General features: G+C 39.3%; 3 protein-coding genes across 30 annotated transcripts in view; 1 reads left to right on the top strand and 2 right to left on the bottom strand.

Moving 5' to 3' along the window:
• S100A1 (S100 calcium binding protein A1) overlaps positions 1-26,194 on the bottom strand; it is a 1,186,348-nt gene that overhangs the window by 631,467 nt on the left and 528,687 nt on the right. Inside the window, exon 1 of one of the 27 annotated variants that reach the window (XM_050754191.1) lies at positions 17,672-17,675. The exons of the other annotated variants lie outside the window; for them this stretch is intronic. The gene's annotated coding sequence lies outside the window, so the exon portion shown is untranslated. Of the gene's footprint in view, positions 1-17,671; positions 17,676-26,194 lie in introns of those variants that run through there. 27 annotated transcript variants of the gene reach the window in all.
• S100A8 (S100 calcium binding protein A8) overlaps positions 1-26,194 on the top strand; it is a 675,486-nt gene that overhangs the window by 398,596 nt on the left and 250,696 nt on the right. The gene's annotated exons all lie outside the window — the stretch shown is intronic.
• Positions 16,106-18,184, bottom strand: LOC126934782 (small proline-rich protein 3-like). Of its 2 annotated transcripts, none has more exons than XM_050755578.1 (2): positions 18,140-18,184; positions 16,106-16,960 (listed from the first exon to the last, which is right to left on the bottom strand). In XM_050755578.1, exon 2 carries the CDS (start codon positions 16,939-16,941, stop codon positions 16,432-16,434), a length of 510 nt encoding a protein of 169 aa, XP_050611535.1. In that variant the 5' UTR covers positions 16,942-16,960; positions 18,140-18,184; the 3' UTR covers positions 16,106-16,431. The 2 variants fall into 2 exon arrangements, with proteins under 2 accessions (XP_050611535.1, XP_050611546.1); XM_050755589.1 differs by lacking the exon at positions 18,140-18,184 and having other exon boundaries at positions 16,432-16,532; positions 16,770-16,941.

The following is a 26,194-nucleotide window of genomic DNA, read 5'->3' as shown; positions in this document are numbered from 1 at the left end:
ATCCATGGGAAAAGCATAGTACCCTGGGTGGGTAACAGTCCTTCACCACCTCCCTTGGCTGGAGGAGGGTGGTCCCTTTGTCCTGTGTACCTCCCAGGTGAACCATCACCCCACCTTGCTTTCCCTTGCTCTCTCTGTGTCATGCCATCCACCTAGTCAGTCCCAATGAGATGAACTGGGTACCTCAGTTGGAAATGCAGAAATCACCCACTTTTTGTGTTTTTCTTGCTGGGAGCTGCAGACTGGAGCTATTCCTATTCAGCCATTTTGGCCCCTCCCCTCCAGTAATTGAATTAAATGTCTGTGGATTAAATTCTCCAATCAAAAGACAGAGATGGGCAAAATGATTTAGAAAACATGATCCAATTATATGCTGTCTAGAAAAAATTCTTTTTAGATTCAATGATACAAATTGGTTGAAAGTGAAAGGATGAAAATAGATATTTTATGCAAACAGTAACTAAAAGAGAGCAGAGGCAGTTATATTACTATCAGATAAAACAGACTTTAAATGGAAAAAAGTTGTAAGAGAAAAAGAGGATATATATATATAAAAATATATACACACACACATTCAAAGGTTTAATATAGCTGAAAGATATAACAATTACAAACATTTATGTACCTAATATCACACCATCAAATATACAAAGTAAAAACTGCCAGAATTGATGGGAGAAATAGACAATTCCACAACAATAGCCAGAGACTTCTGTATATCACTCTCAATATGAATAGAGCTAGCAGACAGAAGATAAGTAAGGAAATAGAGGACTTGAATAACACAGTAAACCAACTAGATCTAACAGATATACACAGAACACTCTATCCCACAACAGAATGTACATTCTTCTCAGGTGTATGTGGGACATTTCCTAGGATAAAATATATGTTAGAACAAAAATTAAGTCTCAGTAGATTTAAAAAGATATATGTCACACAAGGTATCTTTTTCAATGAGCAGGATGAAGTTAGATGTCAATAACAAGAAAAACTGGAAAATTTACCAATTTATGGAAATTAACACAATCTTAAACAGTGGATCAAAGAAGAAAAAACAATGTAAATTATAAAATATTTAGAGATGAATGAAAACAAAAACACAACATATCAAAACCTAAAACATGAAAGCAGTACCATGGGGGAAATTTATAGCTATAAATGCTTACCTTAAAAAAACAAGTAAGATCTCAAATCAACAGCCTAACTTTACAACTTAAGGTACTAGAAAAAGAACAAACTAAACAGAGCTAGCAGAAGGAAAGAAATAATGATTAGAACAGAGATAAGCAAAACAGAGATAAACAATAGAGAAAATCAATAAAACAATAGTTATTTGAAAAGATTAACATCATTGACAAACTTTTAGTTAAATGGAATAGGGGAAAAAGAGATGAGAGACTCAAACCACTAAAATAAGAAATGAAAATGGGGACATTATAGTGATTCTACAGAAATGAAAGGATTATAAGGGAGTGTTATGAACAATTGTACACCCACAAATTGGGTAACCTAGATGAAATGGATAAATTCCTAGAAACACAAAACCTACTGAGACCAAATCACAAAGAAACAGGAATTCCAAATAGATCTGTAACTAGTAAAGATATTGAATCAGTAATTGAAAATATCCCCATAAAGAAAAGTCCTGGACTTGATGCTCCATTGGGGAATTCTATCAAACACTTTAGGAAGAATTCACAGCAATCTATTTCAAACTTTTCCAAAAATTAAAGCGGAGGGAACCCTTTCCAACTCTTTTTATGAGGTCACCATTATCTTGATGACAAGCACAGATATAGACACTGACAGAAAAGAAAACTACAGACCAATATCTCTTAAGAACACTGATGCAAATATCTTTAACAAATATTAGCAAGCTGAATTCAGCAGTATGTTAAAAGGACCATATGCCATGACCAAGTGGGATTTATTCCTGAATGCAAGAATGGTTCAACATATGAAAATTGATCCTTGTAATATATCACATTAAATTAACAAAGAAAAGCATCACATAATCATCTCAACTGATGCAAAGAAAGCACTGGACAAAGTTCAACATTCTTATATTATAAAAACGCCCAACAAACTAAAAATAGAAAAAAGTGTTCAACATTCTAAATGTCGTGAAAAAACCACAGCAAACATCATACTCAATGGTGAAAGACTGAAATCCTTTTCCTTAAGATGAAGACAAGGCAAGGATGCCTTCTTTTGCCACTTCTATTCAATGTAGTTCTGGACATTTTAGCCAGAGTAATTAGACAGGAGAAAAAATAAAAGGCATCCAAATTGGAAAAGAAGTAAAAATTATCTCTGTTAATAGATGATATGACCTAAAGATTCTATAAAAAGTTGTTAGAACTAGTAACAAATTATAGCAGGATACAAAGTCAATGCACAGAAATCAATTACATCTCTATGTACTAATAATAAACAATCTGAAAGGAAATTAAGAAAATAATTTTATTTATAATGGAATGAAAAAGAATAACATACTTAGGAATTAACAGAGGAAGTTATGGATTTTGCAATAAAACTATAAAACATTGTTGAAAGAAATTAAAGGAGACATAAAATGAATGGAAAGACATCTGTGTTCATGACCTGGAAGACTTAATATTGTTAAGATGTCAATGCTACCCAAAGTGACCTACAGATTCAGTGTAATCTCTATCAAAATCCCAATGATATTTATTGTAGAAATATGAAAACCTATCCTAAAATCCATCTGAAATCTCAAGAGATCCTGAATAGCCAAAAGAATCTTGAAAAAGAAGAGCAAAGCAGAAAGAGTTACACCTGTTAATTTCAAAACTTATTATGAATCTCTAATAATCAAAACAGTGTGGTACTGGCATGAATACAGACATTTAAACCAGTAGAATACAACTGAGAGCTCAGAAAGAAACCATCAAATATATGATAAAGTTATTTTTCAAAGGGCAGCCTTTTCAACAAATGGTGCTGGGAAAACTGGATATCCACATGCAAAAGAATAAGGTTGGACTCTTGCATAAGAACTCATGCAAAAATTAAACTCAAGGTGGATCCATGACCTAAATGTAAGACCTGAAACTATAATACTCTTCGAAGAAAACGTAGGGTAAAAACTTTACAACACTGAATTTAGCAATGATGTTTTTGAATATGACACCAAGGGCAGAGATAACAACAAATAATGGATAAATTGGACTTAGCAAATTTTAAAAAAAGATGTATACCAAAAGAATGTCTTCAACAGAAAAATAGGGAACTCACTGAATGGGAAAATATATTTGCAAGTCATATATATCATACGGGATTAAGATCCAGAAGGCATAGAGAAGTCCTGAAATTCAACAACAAAAAAAACCAAATGTCCCAATTAAAAATAGAAAAAATAGGCAAATAACTTGTCTAAGCATTTATTTAAATAAGTTCAGAAAACATTGGCCAAGGTATGCCATGGCCAATAAGAACATGAAAAGATACTGAACATCACTAATCATTAGAGAAATGTAAATTAAAACTACAATGAGATACCACCTCATACCCATTAGGATGGCTACCATCAAAACAGCAGAAAATAAGAAGTGTTGGTGAGGATATGGAGAATTTGGAACTGTTATGCACTGTTGGTAGTAGCTTAAAATGGTACAGTTGCTCTGGAAAACAGCATAACATTTTCTTAAAAAATTAAAACTAGGGCGGGTGCCCAAGATGGCTGAATAGGAAAAACTCCAGCCTCCAGCTCCCAGCGTGAGTGACACAAAAGATGGGCGATTTCTAAATTTTCAACTGAGGTACTGGGTTCATCTCAATGGGGCGTGTTGGACAGTCCGTGCTGGTCAGCAGGTGCAGCCCGACCAGCGAGAGCTGAAGCAGGGTGAGGCATCACCTCACCTGGGAAATGCAAGGGGGAAGGGAATTCCTTTTCCTAGCCAAGGGAAAAGGAGACTCACAACACCTGGAAAATTGCGTAACTCTCACCCTAATACTGCAGTTTACCAAGGGTCTTAGCAAATGGCACACCAGGAGATTATATCCCACACCTGGCCCAAAGGGTCCCATGGCCATGCCCATGGAGCCTCCCACATTGCTAGCACAGCAGTCTGAGATCTAACTGCAAGGCGACAGCAAGACTGGGGGAGGGGCGCCCACCATTGCTGATGCTTAAGTAGGTAAACAAAGCCTCCAGGAAGCCCGAATTGGGTGTAGCCCACTGCAGCTCAAGGAGGCCTGCCTGCCTCTGTAGACTCCACCTCTGGGGACAGGGCACAGCTAAACAAAAAGCAGCAGAAACCTCTGCAGATGTAAATGTCCCTGTCTGACAGCTTTGAAGAGAGCAGTGGTTCTCCCACCATGGAGGTTGAGATCTGAGAACAGACAGACTGCCTGCTCAAGTGGGTCTCTGACCCCTGAGTAGTCTAACTGGGAGACATGCCCCACTAGGTGCAGACTGACACCTCACACCTCACACGGCTGGGTACACCTCTGAGATGAAGCTTCCAGAGCAAGAACCAGAGAGCAACACGTGCTGTTCAGCAATATTCTATTTTCTGCAGTCTCTGCTGCTGATACCCAGGCAAACAGGGTCTGGAGTGGACCTCAAGCAAACTCCAACAGAGCTACAGCTGAGGGTCCTGACTGTTAGAAGGAAAACTATCAAACAGGAAGGACACCTACACCAAAACCCCATCAGTATGTCACCATCATCAAAGACCAGAGGCAGATAAAACCACAAAGATGGGGAAAAAGCAGGGCAGAAAAGCTGGAAATTCAAAAAATAAGAGCGCATCTCTCCCTGCAAAGGAATGCAGCTCATCGCCAGCAACAGATCAAAGCTGGACGGAGAATGACTTTGACAAGATGAGAGAAGAAGGCTTCAGTCCATCAAACTTCTCAGAGCTAAAGGAGGAACTACTTAACCAGCGCAAAGAAACTAAAAACCTCGAAAAAAGAATGGATGAATGGATAATTAGAATAATCAATGCAAAGAAGACCATAAAATAACTGATAGAGATGAAAACCATGACACAAGAACTACATGACAAACACACAAGCTTCAGTAACTGACTCGATCAACTGGAAGAAAGAGTATCAGTGATTGAAGAGCAAATGAATGAAATGAGGTGAGAAGAGAGGTTTAGAGAAAACAGAGTAAAAAGAAATGAACAAAGCCTCCAAGAAATATGGGATTATGTGAAAAGACCAAATCTACTTCTGATTGGTGTGCCTGAAAGTGATGGGGAAAATGGAACCAAGTTGGAAAACACTCTGCAGGATGTCGTCCAGGAGAACTTCCCCAACCTAGTAAGGTAGGCCAACATTCAAATTCAGGAAATACAGAGAATGCCACAAAGCTACTCCTAGAGAAGAGCAACTCCAAGACACATAATTGTCAGATTCATCAAAGTTGAAATGAAGGAAAAAATGTTAAGGGCAGCCAGAGAGAAAGGTCAGGTTATCCACAGAGGGAAGCCCATCAGACTAATAGCAGATGTCTCGGCAGAAACTCTACAAGCCAGAAGAGAGTGGTGGTAATATTCAACATTCTTAAAGAAAATAATTTTCAACCAGAATTTCATATCCAGCAAAACTACGTATCATAAGTGAAGCAGAAATAAAATCCTTTACAGAGAAGCAAAGGCTTAGAGATTTTGTCACCACCAGGCCTGCCCTACAAGATACTGAAGGAAGCACTAAACATGGAAAGGAACAACCGGTACCAGCCATTGCAAAAACATGCCAAAATGTAAAGACTATCAATGCCAGGAAGAAACTGCATCAACTAACGAGCAAAATAACCTGCTAATATCACAATGACAGGATCAAGTTCACACAGAACAATATTATCCTTAAATGTAAATGGACTAAATGGTCCAATTAAAAGACACAGACTGGCAAATTGGATAAAGAGTCAAGACCTATCAGTTTGCTGTATTCAGGAGACACATCTCACATGCAGAGACACACATAGGCTCAAAATAAAGGGATGGAGGAAGATATACCAAGCAAATGGAAAACAAAAAAAGCAGGGATTGCAAACCTAGTCTCTGATAAAACAGACTTTAAACCATCAAAGATCAAAAGAGACAAACAAGGCCATTACATAACAGTAAAGGGATCAATTCATCAGGAAGAGCTAACTATCCTAAATATATATGCACCCAATACAGGAGCACCCAGATTCATAAAACAAGTCCTTAGAGATTTACAAAGAGACTTAGACTCCCATACAATAATAATGGGAGACTTTAACACCCCACTGTCAACATTAGACAGATCAATGAGACAGAAAGTCAACAAGGATATCCAGGAATTCAACTCAACTCTGCACCAAGCGACCTAATAGACATCTGCAGAACTCTCCACCCCAAATCAAGAGAATATACATTCTTTTCAGCACCACATCACACTTATTCCAAAATTGACCACATAGTTAGAAGTAAAGCACTCCTCAGCAAATGTAAAAGAACAGAAATTATAACAAACTGTCTTTCAGACCACAGTGCAATCAAACTGGAACTCAGGACTAAGAAACTCAATCAAAACCTCTCAACTACATGGAAACTGAACACCCTGCTCCTGAAAGACTACTGGGCACATAACGAAATGAAGGCAGAAATAAAGATGTTCTTTGAAACCGATGAGAACAAAGATACAACATACCAGAATCTCTGGGACACATATAAAGCAGTGTGTAGAGGGAAATTTATAGCACTAAATGCCCACAAGAGAAAGCTGGAAAGATCTAAAATTGACACTCTAACATCACAATTAAAAGAGCTAGAGAAGCAAGAGCAAACACATTCAAAAGCTACCAGAAGGCAAGAAGTAACTAAGATCAGAGCAGAACTGAAGGAGATAGAGACACAAAAAACCCTCCAAAAAATCAATGAATCCAGGAGTTGGTTTTTTGAAAAGATCAACAAAATTGATAGACTGCTAGCAAGACTAATAAAGAAGAAAAGAGAGAAGAATCAAATAGATGCAATAAAAAATGATAAAGGGGATATCACCACCGACCCCACAGAAATACAGACTACCATCAAAGAATACCATAAACACCTCTATGCAAATAAACTAGAAAACCTAGAAGAAATGGATAATTTCCTGGATATTTACACTCTCCCAAGACTAAACCAGAAAGGAGTTGAATCCCTGAGTAGACCAATAGCAGGCTCTGAAATTGAGGCAATAATTAATAGCCTATCAACCAAAAAAAGTCCAGGACCAGACAGATTCATGGCCGAATTCTACCAGAGGTACAAGGAGGAGCTGGTACCATTCCTTCTGAAACTATTCCAATCAATAGAAAAAGAGGGAATCCTCCCTAACTCATTTTATGAGGCCAACATCATCCTGATACCAAAGCCTGGAAGAGACACAACAAAAAAGAGAATTTTAGACCAATATCCCTGATGAACTTCAATACAAAAATCCTCAATAAAATACTGGCAAACCAAATCCAGCAGCACATCAAAAAGCTTATCCACCATGATCAAGTGGGCTTCATCCCTGGGATGCAAGGCTGGTGCAACATATGCAAATCAATAAACCTAATCCAGCACATAAACAGAACAAAGACAAAAACCATATGATTATCTCAATAGGTGCAGAAAAGGCCTTTGACAAAATTCAACAGCCCTTCATGCTAAAATCTCTCAATAAATTTGGTATTGATGGAAGATATCTCAAAATAATAAAAGCTATTTATGGCAAACCCACAGCCAATATCATACTGAATGGGCAAACACTGGAAGCATTCCCTTTGAAAACTGGCACAAGACAGGGATGCCCTCTCTCACCACTCCTATTCAACATAGTGTTGGAAGTTCTGGCTAGGGCAATCAGGCAAGAGAAAGAAATCAAGGGTATTCAGTTAGGAAAAGAAGAAGTCACATTGTCCCTGTTTGGAGATGACATGATTGTATATTTAGAAAACCCTAACATCTCAGCCCAAAATCTCCTTAAGCTGATAAGCAACTTCAGCAAAGTCTCAGGATACAAAATTAATGTGCAAAAATCACAAGCATTCTTATACACCAGGAACAGAAAAACAGAGAGCCAAATCATGAATGAACTCCCACTCACAATAGCTTCAAAGAGAATAAAATGCCTAGGAATCCAACTTACAAGGGATGTAAAGGACCTCTTCATGTAGAACTACAAACCACTGCTCAGTGAAATAAAAGAGGACACAAACAAATGGAAGAACATACCATACTCATGGATAGGAAGAATCAATATTGTGAAGATGGCCATACTGCCCAAGGTAATTTATAGATTGAATGCCATCCCCATTAAGCTACAATGAGTTTCTTCACAGAATTGGAAAAAAACTGCTTTAAAGTTCATATGGAACCAAAAAAGACCCTGCATTGCCAAGACAATCCTAATCCAAAAGAACAAAGCCGGAGACATCACACTACCTGACTTCAAACTATACTACAAGGCTACAGTAGCCAAAACAGCATGGTACTGGTACTAAAACAGAGATATAGATCAATGGAACAGAACAGAGCCCTCAGAAATAATACCACACATCTACAGCCATCTGATCTTTGACAAACCTGACAAAAACCAGAAATGGGAAAAGGATTCCCTATTTAATAAATGGTGCTGGGAAAATTGGCTAGCCATAAGTAGAAAGCTGAAACTGGATCCTTTCCTTACTCCTTATACGAAAATTAATTCAAGATGGATTAGAGACTGAAATGTTAGACCTAATACCATAAAAACCCTAGAAGAAAACCTAGGTAATATCATTCAGGACATAGGCATGGGCAAGGACTTCATGTCTAAAACACCAAAAGCAATGGTAACAAAAGCCAAAATTGACAAGTGATCTAATTAAACTACAGAGCTTCTGCACAGGAAAAGAAACTACCATCAGATTGAACAGGGAACCTACAGAATGGGAGAAAATTTTTGCAATCTACTCATCTCACAAAGGGCTAATATCCATCCCTACAAAAAACTCAAACAAATTTACAAGAAAAAAAACAACCGCATCAAAAGTGCGCAAAGGATGTGAACAGACACTTCTCAAAAGAAGACATTCATACAGCCAATAGACACATGAAGAAATGCTCATCATGACTCTCCATCAGAGAAATGCAAATCAAAACCACAATGAGATACCATCTCACACCAGTTAGAATGGCAGTCATTAAAAAATCAGGAAACAACAGGTGCTGGAGAGGATGTGGAGAAATAGGAACACTTTTACACTGTTGGTGGGACTGTAAACTAGTTCAATCATTGTGGAAAACAGTGTGGTGATTCCTCAAGGATCTAGAACTAGAAATACCATTTGACCCAGCCATCCCATTACTGGGATATACCCAAAGGATTATAAATCATGCTGCTATAAAGACACATGCACTCATATGTTTATTGTGGCACTATTCACAATAGCAAAGACTTGGAACCAACCCAAATGTCCATCAGTGACAGACTGCATTAGGAAAATGTGACATGTATACACCATGGAATACTATGCAGCCATAAAAAAGGATGAGTTCGTGTCCTTTGTAGGGGCATGGGTGCAGCTGGAAACCATCATTCTCAGCAAACTATGGCAAGAACAGAAAAACAAACACCACATGTTCTCACTCATAGGTGGGAACTGAACAATGAGATCACTTGGACTCGGGAAGGGGAACATCACACCCCGGGTCCTATTGTGGGGAGGGGGGAGAAGGGAGGGATAGCATTAGGAGATATACTTAATGTAAATGACGAGTTAATGGGTGTAGCACACCAATATGGTACATGTATACATATGTAACAAACCTGCACATTGTGCACATGTACCCTAGAACTTAAAGTATAATAAAAAAATTAAAACGTGTTACAATATGATCTATACATTCCATATGTAGGTATATACTTCAATTAATTGAAAGCAAGGACATGAAGCAATATTTATATACCCATGTTCATAGCAGCATTATTTATAATAGCTTAAATGTGGAAGCAATGCAGGCGTTCATCAATGGAGGTATGAATAAGACAAATGTGGCATATACCTACGGTGGAATATCATTTGGCCTTAAAAAGGAAGGAAATTCTTACATATGCTATGACATAGATGAGTCTTGAGTATATTATTCTAAGTGAAATAAGCTTGTCATTAAAAGACAAATACTCTATTATTCCACTTATATGAGGTACATAGAATAGTCAAAATCCTAGAGACATAAAATACAGTAGTGGTTGCCAGGGCCTGAGGAAAGCAAAAATGGCTTGTTTTTTTTAATAGGTATAGCATTTCAGTTTTACAAGATGAAAAGAGTTATGGAGATGGGTGGTGGTGATGATTACTTAGCAAAACGAGTGTAATTAATACCACTGAACTATATATTTAAAATGCTTAAAATGATGTTATATATTTTTCATTACAACAAAAATTTTTCAAAAAGACATGAAGAACTGATTAATACCAAAACATAAATGAGCCTTGAAAACTTTATTCTAATTGAAAGAAAGCAGTCACAAAAGACTATGTATTATATGATGTCACTCATTTAAAATGTCCAGGGTAGGAAAATCTGCAGAGACAGAAAGTAGATTAGTGGCTCCTTCGGGTTGAGGGAGAGGGTAAAAAAATAGGAAGACAATAGCTGAAGGTGGCATTTTTCTTTTTTCAGTGATGAAATTGTCCTAAAATTCACTGTTGTGATGGTTACACATATCTGTGAATATATTAATTTAATTGTATACTTCAAATTGGTGAATTGTATAGTATGTCAATTATAGCTTCATAAAGCTGTTTAAGAAAGGGTGGGAAATTTAGATTGTCCCACAATGTTTATATTAGCACCTATGTTCCCTAAAGCCCTTTTTTGTCAGGTACACCAATATTGTTTAATCCACCATGCTTACTGTTGCCATTGTGTACTAATGGCCTGAGAGCACAGTTAGCCATGTTTTGTACACAAATTGTTGGACACCTACATTGGGGTTAAAGGAGTGGTGGTCACATCCAGATGTGGTTTAGTCTGAGTATTTCATAAGTCCCCTCAGTGTCTCCCTTGTTTCTGGGTGGGGCATTCTCCAGGATAATTTGGATCTACCATAGAATGCCTACTTCTTTAACCGCAACAGAAAATGGTTGTAATTTTAGACTCTGTTTAATAACTTTCCATCTACAACAAAAAGGGTAATATACATTTGTTCACAGCGCACGGTAGCATGTTGGGCATCCTACTGCCATATCGTGTCTATTATAACCAAGGACCTTCCTGCATTTGATCATCAAGGTTTATAGTTGCACAGTGGTCAGTCAGCCAGGAGTTGTAACCACGCGGTTGGATGTCCTGCTCCTTATGAGATTGAAATGCATCTATCTGACATGCCTGTAGCAGGTACTGTCTACTGCTAAAGTTTCCACCACAGATGTAAGAAAAAAAAAGGTCCTTATGCTTTTTGTCTGTGATTGTGGCAGCCAAGATTGACTAGAGGAATGCAGAGGGAAAAAAGAAAAAAATGAGAGATTATAAAACGGTTTGTGTAATTTACCTTGTATGTAACTGCCTGGGAAACAAAAGTTCTATGCCTTATCAGAATGACGTGCTATGCTTTATGTTGACCTTTGTCGTTTTCTGACTATTTTAAACAACCAAGTCTTCTCTCTTTGAAAAAAAAAACTAAGGTATTTTACAATAAGATTCCTTCCTATAGTTACTTTTGCAGTTTTTTATAGTCACTTTGGTTAACTAGGTAGGCAAGTATGGTCTCATAGTGATCAGTAATCTTATTTAGTTAAGTGTTCAACCCTTTTAACATTTTTGGCAGTTTTGCCTTCCCAAAATAAAATGTGAAATGAAATCTTGATCTCAAATTGACCTTGATAGTTCCCAGAGGGTCCCTGGAAAATCGTGAAAGATTTTTTTCTTTCAACTTGTAAAAAGAGACATTTTAAACAAAATAATGGTTTTTCATAGTTCAATTGCATTAAATGTGTTGTCAAATGAGAAGAGATGCTTAACCTTCTCTATATGATATTTGCATGGGTAAATATTTTTAATATGACTATTTCAGAAATTGTATGACATTCATAGGAATTTGTCGATATCTCCACTGCTCAGGGTATGTGTTGGGATAATTTTAGTTACAAATCTGGTTGTTGTTTTAAATATCTATTACAGAGACAACCAAATTTCCCTGTCAATTACTTAATAATAAACTCCTATTGACAAGTGAAGCCAACTGGACTTCCTGGATCCAGTGGGGACTTGGAGAACTTTTCTGTCTAGCTAGAGGATTGTAAATGCACCAATCAGCACTCTGTAAAAACGCACCAATCAACCCTCTGTGTCTAGCTAAAGGTTTGTAAATGCACCAATCAGCACTCTGTAAAAACACACCAGTCAGTACCCTGTGTCTAGCTAAAGGTTTGTAAACGCACCAATCAGTACTCTGTAAAGATGGACCAATCAGCACTCTGTAAAATGGACCAATCCGCGCTCTATAAAATGGACCAATAAGCAGGATATGGGCAAGGAAAAATAAGGGAGTAAAAGCTGGCCACTGGAGCCAGCAGTGGCAACCAGATTGGGTGTGCTTCCATGCTGTGGAAGCTTTGTTTTTTCACTTTTCACAACAAATCTTGCTGCTGCTCACTCTTTGGGTCTGCACTACCTCTATGAGCTGTAACACTCACTGCGAGGGTCTGTGGCTTCCTTCCTGAAGTCAGGGAGACCATGAACCCACCAGGAGGAACAAACAGCTCTGAACACACCACCTTTAAGAGCTATAACACTCACTGCGAAGGCCTGCACCTTCACTCCTGAAGTCAGTGAGACCACGAACCCACTGGAAGTAAGAAACTGGACACATCTGAACATCTGAAGGAACAAATTCTGGACACACCATCTTTAAGAGCTGTAACACTCACTGGAAGCATCCGTGGCTTCATTCTTGAAGTCAGTGAGACCAAGAACCCACTGGAAGGAATAAATTCCAAACACATGATCATATCTTTAACCATAGCCATTTTAAGTCTTGTCATCCACAGGTAGTTTTTGTTTTACTCTGGTTCCTGTATGAAAACGTTTTTAATAAGCTACAAGCCAAAGTGCTTAATCTTAAATAAAAAGGAAAAGTCTCAGAGACACATGGAAAAAAAACTATAACAGATACACTAGGGCACAGGCTTCTGATGGCATTGCTTAAATGACTTTAAGACCATCCCACTAGACTGAGTAAGGATATCCAGAACTCTATTGGAGAAGCTGATTGGTTGATAAAACTGCTAACCCAAGATCAGGCAGAACAAAAATTAGTTTCAGGTACCAGATGAATTGATGAAGCATAATTATACTATATATGGATTGTTACTTGAAACATTGTTGATTCTTTTGTGTTCTATTTTCTGAATGGATTATAAGACACTTCTTTCTCTTTTATAGTATCCATAACTTGCAACAATAATTAGATTCTACTTTTATAAACAAAAATAGAGCACGTGTCATTTTCTCCTTGCCTAATCCCTCTAGAATTTGGCACTCATTGAGGATTCTTATTTTCATGACAACATAATTATTTGCATATGTCCAATAGGAACTTGTCCTTCTTGTAACTGGATATAACTGAAAATCTTGGTTATATAAGCAAGGCTTTAACTGAAACGTCATAGTTGAAAATGACACATGGACCCAGATGTGACCAGACAGTTTTTAAGAGGCTAAGGTTGATTTGATGGAGTCTGTGCTTACAAAGCACTTTTCGGTAAAGGTTTCCAACTAACCTTTGTAGAGAAGCAAGAACGAGTGAAGGGACGAAGGGTGAGAAGATAGGAGAGTAGTTTTGTCTTCTCCATTTACTCTAGAGGTTTAGGGTTCCTTGACATCAGTCTTCTACCAGGCATGTTGAAGCATTTATCTCCATGGACCCTACTTCAACATGGGAGGGAGGCCCCCACCATTGTACTGTTCATCTGGGATATGTGTAGAACCTGAGGAATGTTCTCGATAAGCAGGACACATATTTTTCCTTAACTCAGCAGCATCTTCACTGACTTCTGCATTTTTAATATCATGATAAAATATTTTAAAAATGAAATAACTTTACATATTATATAATAAGAAAAAACAGAGCCATTCAAAAAAGCAAATGAACACTATCATGTGAACCGGAAGAAATAACCAGTTATATTTTGCTGAATTTTGTATCACGATTTTTTAAATATAAATCCAATTTCATGCATATATTATTCATAAGATTCTTTTTTGCTTATGTTGTTTGGGGCTTACTTTTTAAATATAACCTGATCATTTTTCAATAAGATGAATAATTCTTCTATAATATTTCCTTTAATAGATGCTGTGTAATTTTAATACATGGTCACTCCATCAATTCTGGATGCCGTTATCCACTAGCATGCATTTATGTTGTTACCAACATTTTACTGTTAGATACAATGCTGAAATGAATATCTGGATGTATAAATCTTTGTGTACATGCATGAATAATTCTTAATGAATTTCTAAAATAGAATTCATGGCTCAAAGGTCAGGGAAATCTTTAAATCTTTTTGTTCTTCCCATCCAAACTCCCTTTTAAAATGTTTGAACTACTTTATATGCATAATAGCTGCGTACTATAGAACACATTTCTCCATTCTGGATCAACCTATTTAATTGTAATTGGTCCTAGAGCTGTCTCTAGACTTTTCCATCATTGAAATCAGCAATAATATGAAGCCATCTTAATACCTACATATCTAGCAGACCTGAGTGACTTTACTCCCTCCTGCCAGTTTGTCAACTACTCATTACCTTGCTGGACAATTTCTGTCTACAGTTTCCAGATGTCTCTGAGTTCTTGCCAATGCTATACTGTGCAAGTGCTACCTATCACCTACCTCACACCTGTTTGATATGGCCCACCCACCTTCTCGAAAAATAAGGTTCACCCCCCAGTGACTGCAATGACCCTTCTGAAATTTTATGTTGGCTTCACTGCTTCTGGAAACAGCTCCCTGCTATTCCAGATCAGCTCAACAGAGACCACAAACTTTCTCAGTCACTCCTGAAATCAAGACTAGGCTGCAGGAGAAAGAGTAGAGGGCTGGCTGGGAACCCAGGGAACTGGACTCCAAGTGTGATTCAGAAATAATTTTTGATTGTTCTTAATTACTTTTCTCTGCCTTTCTGGAAATCAGTTTTTGATCTTGAAATGTAGGGACTCTATTACGTACTGTTTAACTCTCTTTTTACTCCTGCCTGAAATTCTGTAGCTTAATGACCTGCTCTCTAACTGACAAATTTGTTGCTAATAATTCACGTAAATTGGATCAAGCACTCCTTCTCCTTGTAATCCCTGTTTAAACTGATCTCCTTTTAAAAATCACTTAATAGATTTCTGAGGGTTATTTTGGCACACCGCTGGGAGTGTGTGTGTGTGTGTGTGTGTATGTATGGTTGTGTACTCATTTGTATTAGAAGGGTGCGAATATCCTAACTCGTAAACAAGACTGCAAATTCTACAAGGGAGGCACTGTGTATCCTCCTCTCTCTCTCGCTGGACCGTCTTTAGGGATCTCTGCACATAAGAGTTGCTTAGAAAAAATAACATTGTCTGAGCTAGAGGGGTAGAGCTTGTGTGAGTGATTATGTGAGTGTGTGGCTATTTACAATGAATGTGCCTCTTTGTGAATGACTGTGTGTGTGTGTGTGTGTGTGTGTGTGTCTGTGTGTGTCTGTGTGTGTGTGTGGTGGGGTATCTAGAAGGTAAAACAAATGAAGAAAAATAGACTATCAAGTCAAAATACGTAGGAGTAAAGTTTTCTTGGAACAGACAGGAGATGTGTTGTCACGATACTGAGGATCAAAGGTGTCTTGGAACAGGTGGCTTGGAGTCAGGCATGACTCAGTCCAGTGCAAGAGGAGAGCCTGTGGCTGCCCAAAGTGACAATCTCTGTGCACCATCACACAATGCCCATTTCCATTCCAGGGTCACTCAAGTGTACCCCCACACACCCATAGAAACAAACAGTACCGGGGTTAGATAGATGACTTCTACACCAACTCCTCTCTGTCTACAGGTCCTGACTCACAATGGGGAAACAAGGAAGGAGGAAGATTCCGCCAATGACACACACAGCCAAGACTGGAATTAAAAGCGATTTAATGAGGGCAGAGCAGGAAACATGCATTTCTTTTCATTCGAATCTTCAAATGAACCCTGAGCAGCTGAAGACCAGAAAAGCCACTAATACTTTCTGCTTAATTCAAGGGCTTACAGGATTCTTCAGAGTATGTGCAAGCAAAAGCTTCATAGTACATATTTTTAGGGTACAAGTAAGAGAGAGACTATGACTCGGGGTGACAATGTACTGATTACAAGGTCTACAGACAATTAAGACACAGAAGCAGATGGGAAGAGGGTGTCCAGCATCTGGTAGTCGGCTTCTCAAAGGCTTGTCTGTGCACCACATTACTTCTGCTTGGTCTTCTGCTGAGCTGGGCCTGGAGTGACCGTTGAAGGATGAGGCTCTGGTACCTTTGTGTAGCCTGGCTCAGGAACTTTGGTGTAACCTTGCTCAGGGATTTTAATGGCGCCTGGCTCAGGAAAGTTGATGCAGCCTTTGTCAGGGACCTTGGTGCTGCCTGGCTCAGGGACCTTGGTGCTGCCTGGCTCAGGGACCTTGGTGCAGCCTTTGTCAGGGACCTTGGTGCTGCCTGGCTCAGGGACCTTGGTGCAGCCTTTGTCAGGGACCTTGGTGCTGCCTGGCTCAGGGTCCTTGGTGTAGCCTGGCTTAGGGACCTTGGTGCAATCTGGCTCTGGAATCTTTGTGTTTCCAGGTTGTGGAACCTTTGGGTGGCATGGCTCCTTGGTTATGGGAACAAATGGTTCCTGAGGTGGAGGCTGGCTGGGTTGTTTCACCTGCTGCTGTTGAAGCTGAGGTGGTGGGGTAAAGGTCTGCTTCTCCTGGTAAGAACTCATGCTTCAAAGGATGCTGGACCTAGAGACAAAACAGCTGATTCAGTGCTTTGATTAAATAGGAATGAAGCCCAGTTTAATGACAAATATCTCTCATTTCATTCTCCTTCAGAACCGAGAGCCTCTTTTCTTTCTTTTTCCCTGAATTTGAGATCATGGGATGCTTTGATGATCCCTACATATCTTCCAGGGAATAAGGTAAAGTTGACTTCTTCCACATCCTTTAAGTGGAGCCTTTCTCTATGCTTCTTTTCTTCCTGTTACATCTCAAAACCTACGTACAACATGAAAACACATACAAATATGCAAATATATACTCTGAAGCTTTCGCTTACACACTCTTTGAAGAATCCTCTAAGCCCCTGAATTAAGCAGAAAGTCTTAGTGGCTTTTCTGGTCTTCAGCTGCTCAGGGTTCATCTGAGGAATCGAGTGAAAAGAAATTCATGTTTCTTGCTCTGCCCTGATTAAATCACTTTTAATACCACTCTTGGCTGTGTGTCATTGGCTGAAGATTGATGTGACACCTCAGTTTTTCAATGATTTGGAAAGATTGTAACGTCAGCAGTCTAGAATCTACTCACTCATGTCCTCCCCATAGAGTACCATAGTTCTCCCAGGAAAACTCCTATCTAAACTTCCCCCTTAGGCTCCAACAATCCACCTGGGAACCTCCGTTCACCCTGTGTCCACTGCACATGCTCTCTGGCAGGCTCTCCACATCATTGCTGCCTCCCCACACATGCCCATCTCTCATGGCCCTTCCTTGTTTTGCCACAGCATGGTACCTGCTTTCCCTCTCTACTAATCACTCCCCATGTTTGCAAATTTTAGTCAAGTATATGTTTTCTGATGGATTATACATCCGTGGAATAAAGAAAAACTTATCTTTTGATCATCAAAATTGCCAACGTAATGCCCTCTAAATTAAAAATTTCCAATACATGTTGACAGGAGAGTACTCTTGAAGTGGGTAGATTGTCTTGCTAACCTAATGAGCCTTTACAGAAATCACTCCCCTTTTCTGATCCCAAGTTCCACAGCTGTGATCTGAGTGGAAAGTCAAAATATGTATAAGGTCACCTTAAACAAAAGTTATTATTGCCTTTAAAATAAATATATTTATTGCATAGCAAAGAGGTCTCCATCAAAACAAAGAATCGATAGGAGAATATTAAGATGTTCCCAATGGGGAGACTTACCCACTGTGCAGAGGAGGTTGAGTTGTTCAGCCTCTGGGATCTGGTGAAGAGTCTCTTGTTAGCTGATATTTATATAGAAAATGAGCCCTGCCTTAAGAAAATTGGATTTTTTTAAAAGACTGCTCTACCTTCATTCCAACTTTTGTGATAAATATCTCTGGCTTAACATTTTTGTCACTTAAGCTCTGACAGTGATGTCACCTGGGCCTGACTCACTGTCCACCCTTTGTGGTGTGGTTGCTGTGGGCAGTGGGCTTCTTGAATGGCAATGTATTAAATTAGGAGGAAGTTCCATACTGCTAGGACCAGAAACAGCCATGCCTCTTGGCCTGGGGCCTAATCTTTAGCCAGATTAGTCCTATTGGACTTCTTCATGGTTGAAGTGGACACGGAAATAACGATAGGCATTTCTGGTTTTTCTGGGAGGCCGTGGGGATGGTGCAGAACAAGTGAATCATCTGATTTTCAATCTCTTAGTGGATTCGTACCTGGGAGGGGCAATGGAAGACAAAATGCCTGCCCTGGAAATAAGTTGCTTTCACTGTGAAGGTGCCATGTTGATCATGGATAGCAGATGTCATTGAGATGAACAGGCAGGATTGACTGGATCTGTGTGACATTGTGGCTCAGCCCTGAAGACCCTGCCTCCAGTGGTATCTTTCTTCTCCAGGGGTGACATAGGAACAGGAGAGTGCTAATTCCCTGGGTTCATACACCAGCCATTTCCTCTGATCACTACAGGATGAACTAACTCAGAGTTACCCTCAATACACACTCTCTTACTAGGTGCGGCCCTTGGGAAATCTAGACATCCTTACATCTCAGACATGTGAATAGCTCCTTCTTTCCCAGTGCTCCACCACTGTGTTACTCCCCTGAACCTGATGCCCAGACAGTGCCTCCACCATCAGCTCCTTCTACCAGGTTCCCAAAGCCCCTTGTTCTACTTCAGCTTCACACAGTGCCTGGTTATCGTGGGTGTTAAGTCAATGGACAGTCATTGTTCTCCTGAATAGAGCTGTAGGTTCATGGAAGGGAGAAAGGAAGTGAGAAAGAAACAGAGATAGATAAAGAAGAAAGGAAAGGAAGGAAGGAAGGAAGGAAAGAAGGAAGGAAGGAAGGAAGGAAGAAGAAAGAAAGAAAGAAAGAAAGAAAGAAAGAAAGAAAGAAAGAAAGAAGAAAGAAAGAGAGAGAGAGAGAGAGAGAGAGGGGAGAGAGGGAGAGAGGGAGAGAGGGAGGGAGGGAGGGAGGAAGAGAAAGAGAAGAAAAGAAAAGAGGAAAGACAGGGAGGGAGGGAGAAAGGCAGGAAGCCACAAGGCAGCTTCTTGGGCATAATTCACTGTCCTGTGCCAGGCCTCCTGGTGTGAGCTGAGAATTCATGAAGGAGAAGAGGCTTCCCCTCCCTTCCACACCCATCTCCTTCCCTCTCTGTTAGTATTTGTTTGACCAGCCACCTCCCTCTGGGATGGGGCCAGGGCCACTGCCATGCCTAAACTCTGGGCTCTGGCATCACATTAGCTCTTTTTCACGGTTGGGTCCAAGTTTCTCTCCTCAGCAAATCCACCTCTCAGGAGCCACAGACCCAGGGGGCTTCGGCCAGACCCTGCTGCTCCACCTGGAATTTTCCTCCCCAGAGGGAGCTGCCTGCTGCTCCTCCATGAATCCCGGTCTCCCTCATTTTCCTCCTCGATTCTGCACCTTGGTTCTAGAGGAAATTCCTTTCTGATTTCCTGTGTCCCTTCCCTGGGCGGGCTCTCTCCTGCCCTTCTCTAATTCATACCTTATTCACCCTAACAAAAGCCTCTCTGCCATCAGCTTATTGAAGTTCTCGTTTTACCCCAACCCTGTTATTCCTGTTTAGTCAAACACACTCAGCACCTGAAAGTTAAGCCTCTTTCTGCCTTTCAGAGAAGCTTTGTCTTTTCATGAGCAGTGTTGGGTGTGCTGATAAGTCTGGCCTTGGTTTCAGAGAAGGTACATTGAGTGGCTTCTGAAGGCGAGTCCCACCTCCCCAGGTACCTTAGTCTTTCCCACTGGCTCCCTTCTTTGGTGGCAGAAGACTGTAAGTCATCCAACTGCACTGTTCTGGGACTTTCTTGGGACTTGTGTGTGGATGGTACTGGGTGCCTCTTCGGTACTCTCCAAATCTGCCGGACCTTGCTCTTGTTTTCTACCTTGGCTATGTGGACCACTCACACACATTGCCTAGAGTTCTGCCTCTCCTCTCCTGATCTGAGGGCCTCTGATGACCCAGCAGGAGCTGTCTGTAGGAATCTGTAATGCACTTGTGGATATGCAAGCTTGAAGTTCACTGTTAGCATCCGGCGGCCACACTTCACCAGTGGAGGACACGAGCTGGTAGATAATGCTTTCCTCTTTCATTTCTAGGGGAAACCCTTCTGTGACATAATTCTCTGTCAGCTCAGATCCTGGGGATCAAGTTTCAGTTACCCTTACTGGTTGCCTGCTTAGTAACATACACTTTGTAATATATTGATTTTTCCTTTTGCCTAGCCTCACCCTGTTTATTTCATATTCCCCTTTTCTATGATTACATTCTCAAAGAAACTAGCTCCACATAAGATATCGTCTTAGGCTCAGTTTTGGGGGAACCCAGGCTAGGGTATATAATGAAATGCATGCCCCATTTAAAATACAGAAAAAGAAACACATTGCCCAGTGATGGAAATCAGTGCTTAGGCCAAGGTCAGAGGAATCATCTGGCGGGGAAATGTAAGAAATTTGGAACTGATGTAAGGCCTGTGTTTGGAGACTGTGGAACTGAGCTGTCCAATAAAGTAGGCACTAGTCATATGTAAATATTTAAGTGTAAATGTATTAATAGATATTTGGGATCTGGATTGTGGAAGAACAGTGTGGCCACGCTGAGCAATTGGAACTCTGGTGTAGATCCTGTTATCAGATATTTATGTATATTCCTCTAAACAGGATTTTCTGATCTTGATTTGTTTTTGTGGAGTTCAAAACCCTGGAGCTGACCTGGTAAAAGTAGTGCAAGTTAACATCATGATTTAAAGGAGATAAGTGCACTGGCAACTTTAGGTCTGGGTTATGTGCAGATGCCCCAGGCATGAGGCTGGCTCAGGGAGCTAGGCCTTGGTTCTCTGTCTCCGAAGCATGTGCTCTGTGATCTAGTATCACTATCTCTGTTACCATCAGAATCTTGCTACTGTTCTTAGTGAAAACGGCTCCCACCACCCAGCAGGATTCCGATCATCAGTGCGTGGCTGCCCAGCAATGATAGATGCACAACCGTCATAAGGTGATATGTCCACCAGGATCCCATGTTTCAGAAGTCAGTGGAAACTGAACAGCATCTGATAACAAAGCGGATTATACAGAAAATCTTTTTTTTTTTTTTTTTTTTTTTTTTTTTTTTTTTTTTTTGAGGCAGAGTCTCACTGGAGTACAGTGGCATGATCTCGGCTCACTGCAGCCTCTGCCTTCCGGGTTCAAGTGATTCTTATGTCTCAGCCTCTCGAATAGCTGGGATTACATGCATCTGCCACCATGCCCAGCTAATTTTTGTATTTTTAGTAGAGATGGGGTTTTGCCATGTTTGCCAGGCTGGTCTTGAACTCCTGACCTTAACTGATCCACCAGCCTCAGGCTCCCAAACTGCTGGGATTATAGGTGTGAACCGCTGCGCCCTGCCTGTACCAATAACTTGAATGCTTCCTGCACTGCTTACTCCTTAGGACTTGTAAATCAGATGTAGATACAATAACGCCCTGCATTGTTTACTAGTACAGTTTCGTGTTACTGCCTTGGTTCTTGCTAAAGTGCCAGATATTTGACTCCTTTCTCCCATTTTTATGGAGCCATCTGTGCTAAATGAGTGAAGTAAAAAGACAGATTGTCTTATTGTTATCCTGTTATCAGTCTTGACATCACAGCCTCCCTGATAGGATCTCAAGGATTCCTGAAAGCCTGCAGACCACACTTTGAGAAACACTGATCTAGCATAACAGTATCAAGGTGCCTAGATCTGTAGAATGAAGGCAATTCCCATTATTGGCCCAGCCACACTAGACCCTGAGGCAAGGTAACATACAAAATCTTGAGATGGGGAACACCTAGAAACTATACAGTTACAGTCTCAATAAAGTATCCTGCCAGGTGTATTACTCTAGAGAAGGATTAGTTGGAAGGAGGACTAAAATGACTACTGAGGATTTGAGAAATAAGACCAAATTACAAATAGAAAAAAGCTCATCTTATTATCCACTTGCATGCCCTGTCCTCACAGATATTAAGAATTGGTTATTTGTCATTTTGGAATGCAGAAATCGGATATTTACAAAAAAGCTCATATCCTCAAATAGGCACAGCAGCCTCAAAAAAGTATTGAATCTGAGAACCATAGAGACCCTCACTATGCAGATCACTTGCCCTGTTCAATCTTCCTGTTTGAATAAAAGTCATTAAAAAAAATCTTCACCCTTTAGAAATGATTTGTTATCAAATGGGAAATACACGTAAAGTTATTTTGCTTCATTTCAAAGTACAATAGCTGTCTCTAGAAAAAACATTTGTGAGACTGAATTTTGATCTGAACTAGCTGTTTTTTATAAAACAAAATTTTTACTTGAAAGAACAACTGCCGGGCAAACTGTTTACTCAGACTTGGGTATTTGACAGACATTGGCTTGAAAACGAACCGAATGAGCCTTTCGCTTCGAGGAAAACAACGAACAGTATTTGTGGCAGTAAGACCTTAAGGGAACCCCAGTGGCCTCCTTCCTGGCATTTATGCCTTTATATAATTCTGTGTGTGACACAGAATTTTTTTTTTTTTTTTTTTTCAGACAGGATCTTGCTCTGTTACCCAGGCTGGCATGCCGTGGCACAACCACAGCTCACTGCAGCCTCAAACTTCTGGGCTCAGGTTGCCCTCTAGCCTCAGGCTCCCAAAGCACTAGGATTACAGGCATGAGCCACTGAGATTGGCCTCCTTCTAATCAATAGGCTGTAACAAACGTGACAGGATATCATTCCATGATTATGTGACCTAGGCAAGACTGACAGCAGGCAGGCTGGAGGAAGGGACTCTCCTTGCAGGCTTGATGATATAAGAGCCCATAGAGGGGATGTTTGCTTCACAAGAATTGTGGGCTGCCTGTAGGCACCACAGGTGCATTCTGAAACTAGAGGGAGGACTTCAGTGGGAAGCCTGCAAAAAGTTGGAGCCCTTGGTCATGGAGCTGCAAGGGAATGAATTCGGCCAACAGCTTGAATTAGCTTGGAAGTGGATTCTTCCCTAGTGAAGGCTCCAGATGAGAATGCAGCCAGGCTGACACCTTTATTGCAGCCTTGTTCTGAAAACTGAGCCCTTGACCATGGAAACTATGAAATAATATGTGTTGTTTTAAGATGCTAAATTTGTGGTAATTCATTATACAATAATAGAAAACTGGTACAGTATTTATTGCCAGTGAGAAAATGTGCACTTTTAAACAAAAGTTATAATATTGAAAGACTCGATTAGTTCATTGCAATGTCTCAATTAGTTCATTACCAGTTTCACAGCTTCCCAATACGGAATTAATTTTCTCATGAGATTGGTGGTGGGTTAATGAATGCAATCTTTTTCTGTTGTATAAAGAAATGTGTCAATATTTGTAAGATCTGTATAATTCAGTGAACCAATATTTTCAAAATGACCAATTTGTGAAGCTACCAAATCAGGTACAGATGATAGGTAAGAATGCAATATGAGCAATTAATTTAAAAAAAACTGCAAAAATTTTATTTTGAAGTTTCATATCATTTCCACATGTAATACTTTCTCTAATACTTTGTAATCAATTTATTCAATTGTTTTCCATTTCTGCAGATCTTATCAATATTTTGCTAGATTCTCATGTCAGTTTCTGCATTCAATCTGTTGCTAAAAGTATTTACTTTTAATTTTGAAGTAATTGTAGATTCACAAGAACATACAAGAGACGTACACCTTCACCCAGCCTACTCCAATGTTAACATCTTGCATAAGTGTAGAACAACATCAAACCCAGAAAATTAACATTGGTACAATCCGTTGAGCTAACTCAGATTTCACCAGTTATATATGCAGTCATTTGTGTGTGTGTGTATGGCTCTGTTAAATTTTGTCACATATGTAGCTTTGTGTAACCACCACCTTCATCAAGAGACAAGACTTTATCATCACCTCTAGACTCCCTCATTTACCCTTTCACAACCAAACTCTCCCTTCTCCCAGGGTATCTCAAACCACTAGTAACTAACAATCTGTTTGTCATTTCTATACTTATGTTATTTTATGAATATTATATACATGGAATCTTGCAGTTTGTATCTTTTTGAAATTGGTATTTTTCTCCACTCAGCATAATTTTCTGAACGTTTATTCAGGCAATCAGTTCTATCAATAGTTTGCTCTTTTTTGTTGTTAAATAGTATTCCATGGTATAGATGTACCACAGTATGTTTAACCATTTCTCCTTTGAAGAACATTTGGCAGTATCCAATTATTTCTTTCTTTTTCTTTTCTTTTTGACAGGGTCTCACTCTGTTACCCGGGCTGGAGGTGCCATGGTATGATCATAGCTTACTGCAGACCTTCTGGACTCAAATGAGCTTCTTGTCACAGACTCCCGAGTAGCTGGGACCACATATATGTACCACTACACCTGGCTAATTTTTTTGTTTTATAGAAATAAGGTCTCATTACATTGCTCAGGCTGGACTCAAACTCCTGGGCTCAAATGATCCTCCCACCTAGGCCTCCTAAAGTGCTGGGTTTATAGGCATGAACCATTATGCCTGGCCTGGTTTTGGGTTATTTCTAATAAAACTGCTTTGGACATTCATGTACAATCTTGTATCTGGTAACAAAAAAATTTTATTTCTTTGAGATATATGCCCAAGAGTGTAATTAATGGGTCCTATACTAAATCCACCATAATTTTAAAAGAAACTACAACATTATTTTCCAGAGAGGTTGTACTATTTTACATCCCACAAGCAATGTCTGAAAGATTCAGTTTTTCATGTCCTCACCATAATGATGCATCGTTGTGGTTGTAACGTATGATTTTTAATGGCTGAGGATGTTGAACGTCTTTCTGTGTGTTTATATGCTATCTGTATGTCTTTCATGAAATGTCTGCTCATGACATTTGTACATTTTCTAATGGGATTTTTTAGTGTTAAGTTTTGAGAGCATTTTATGTATTCTATATATAAGTCCTTTGTTGAATATGTAATCTGGAAATATTTTCTACCTGTCTATAATTTGTCTTTCTATTGTCTTAACAGGGTCTTTTACAAAGCAAAAGTTATTTAATTTTGGTAGATTCCAACTCATCATTTTTTTTTCTTTTTGGAATTATGCTTTTGGTGCCAAGTCTAAAAACTCTTTACTTAGTCCTAAGTCTCAAAGACTTTTCCTGTTTGTAAAAAATATAGTTTTATGTTTTTAATTAAGCCCATTGTCCATTTTGAGTTGTTAATTTTTGTGTAAGGAGTAATGTTTAGATTGAAGTTAAATATTTTACCTATGGCAGTCCAATTGTTCTAACACCATTTATTTATTGAAAAAGTGGCCTCTCCTTCATTGTATAGCTTTAACCTTGTATTAAAAAAAAATTGGAATATTTGTGTGGATTTCAGAGTGCATATTCTGCTTCATTGATCTGTGTGTCTGTCCTTTCCCTAGTGCTGTGCCACCTTGATTAATGGAGGTATAGAGTAGTCCTTAATATTGGAAAGAATGAATCTATTCTATTCTTGCTTTTAATTTTTTGGCTATTCTAGGACATTTTAATTTTTCATAAGAATTGTACTAAAGCTATAGATCAATTTTAAAAGTATTTGACATCTTTACCATGTGGAGTCATCGAACAGATAAGCACCGTGTGCCCTTACAATTAGGTGTTCTTCACGTTCTTTTACCCATTTAGTTTATATTCACCATATAACTCTTGTACATATTTAAAAATGTATAGTGTTTAACTTTCTATAGAGAAATTTTAAATAAGCATTTTTTTCAGTTTTTAGTTCTTTATCATA

Source organism: Macaca thibetana, chromosome 1 (assembly GCF_024542745.1).
Source record: "Macaca thibetana thibetana isolate TM-01 chromosome 1, ASM2454274v1, whole genome shotgun sequence".
Taxonomy (NCBI): Eukaryota; Metazoa; Chordata; class Mammalia; order Primates; family Cercopithecidae; genus Macaca; species Macaca thibetana.
Note: the sequence above shows the minus strand (reverse complement) of the source record. Positions and strands in the feature narration are given on the sequence as shown.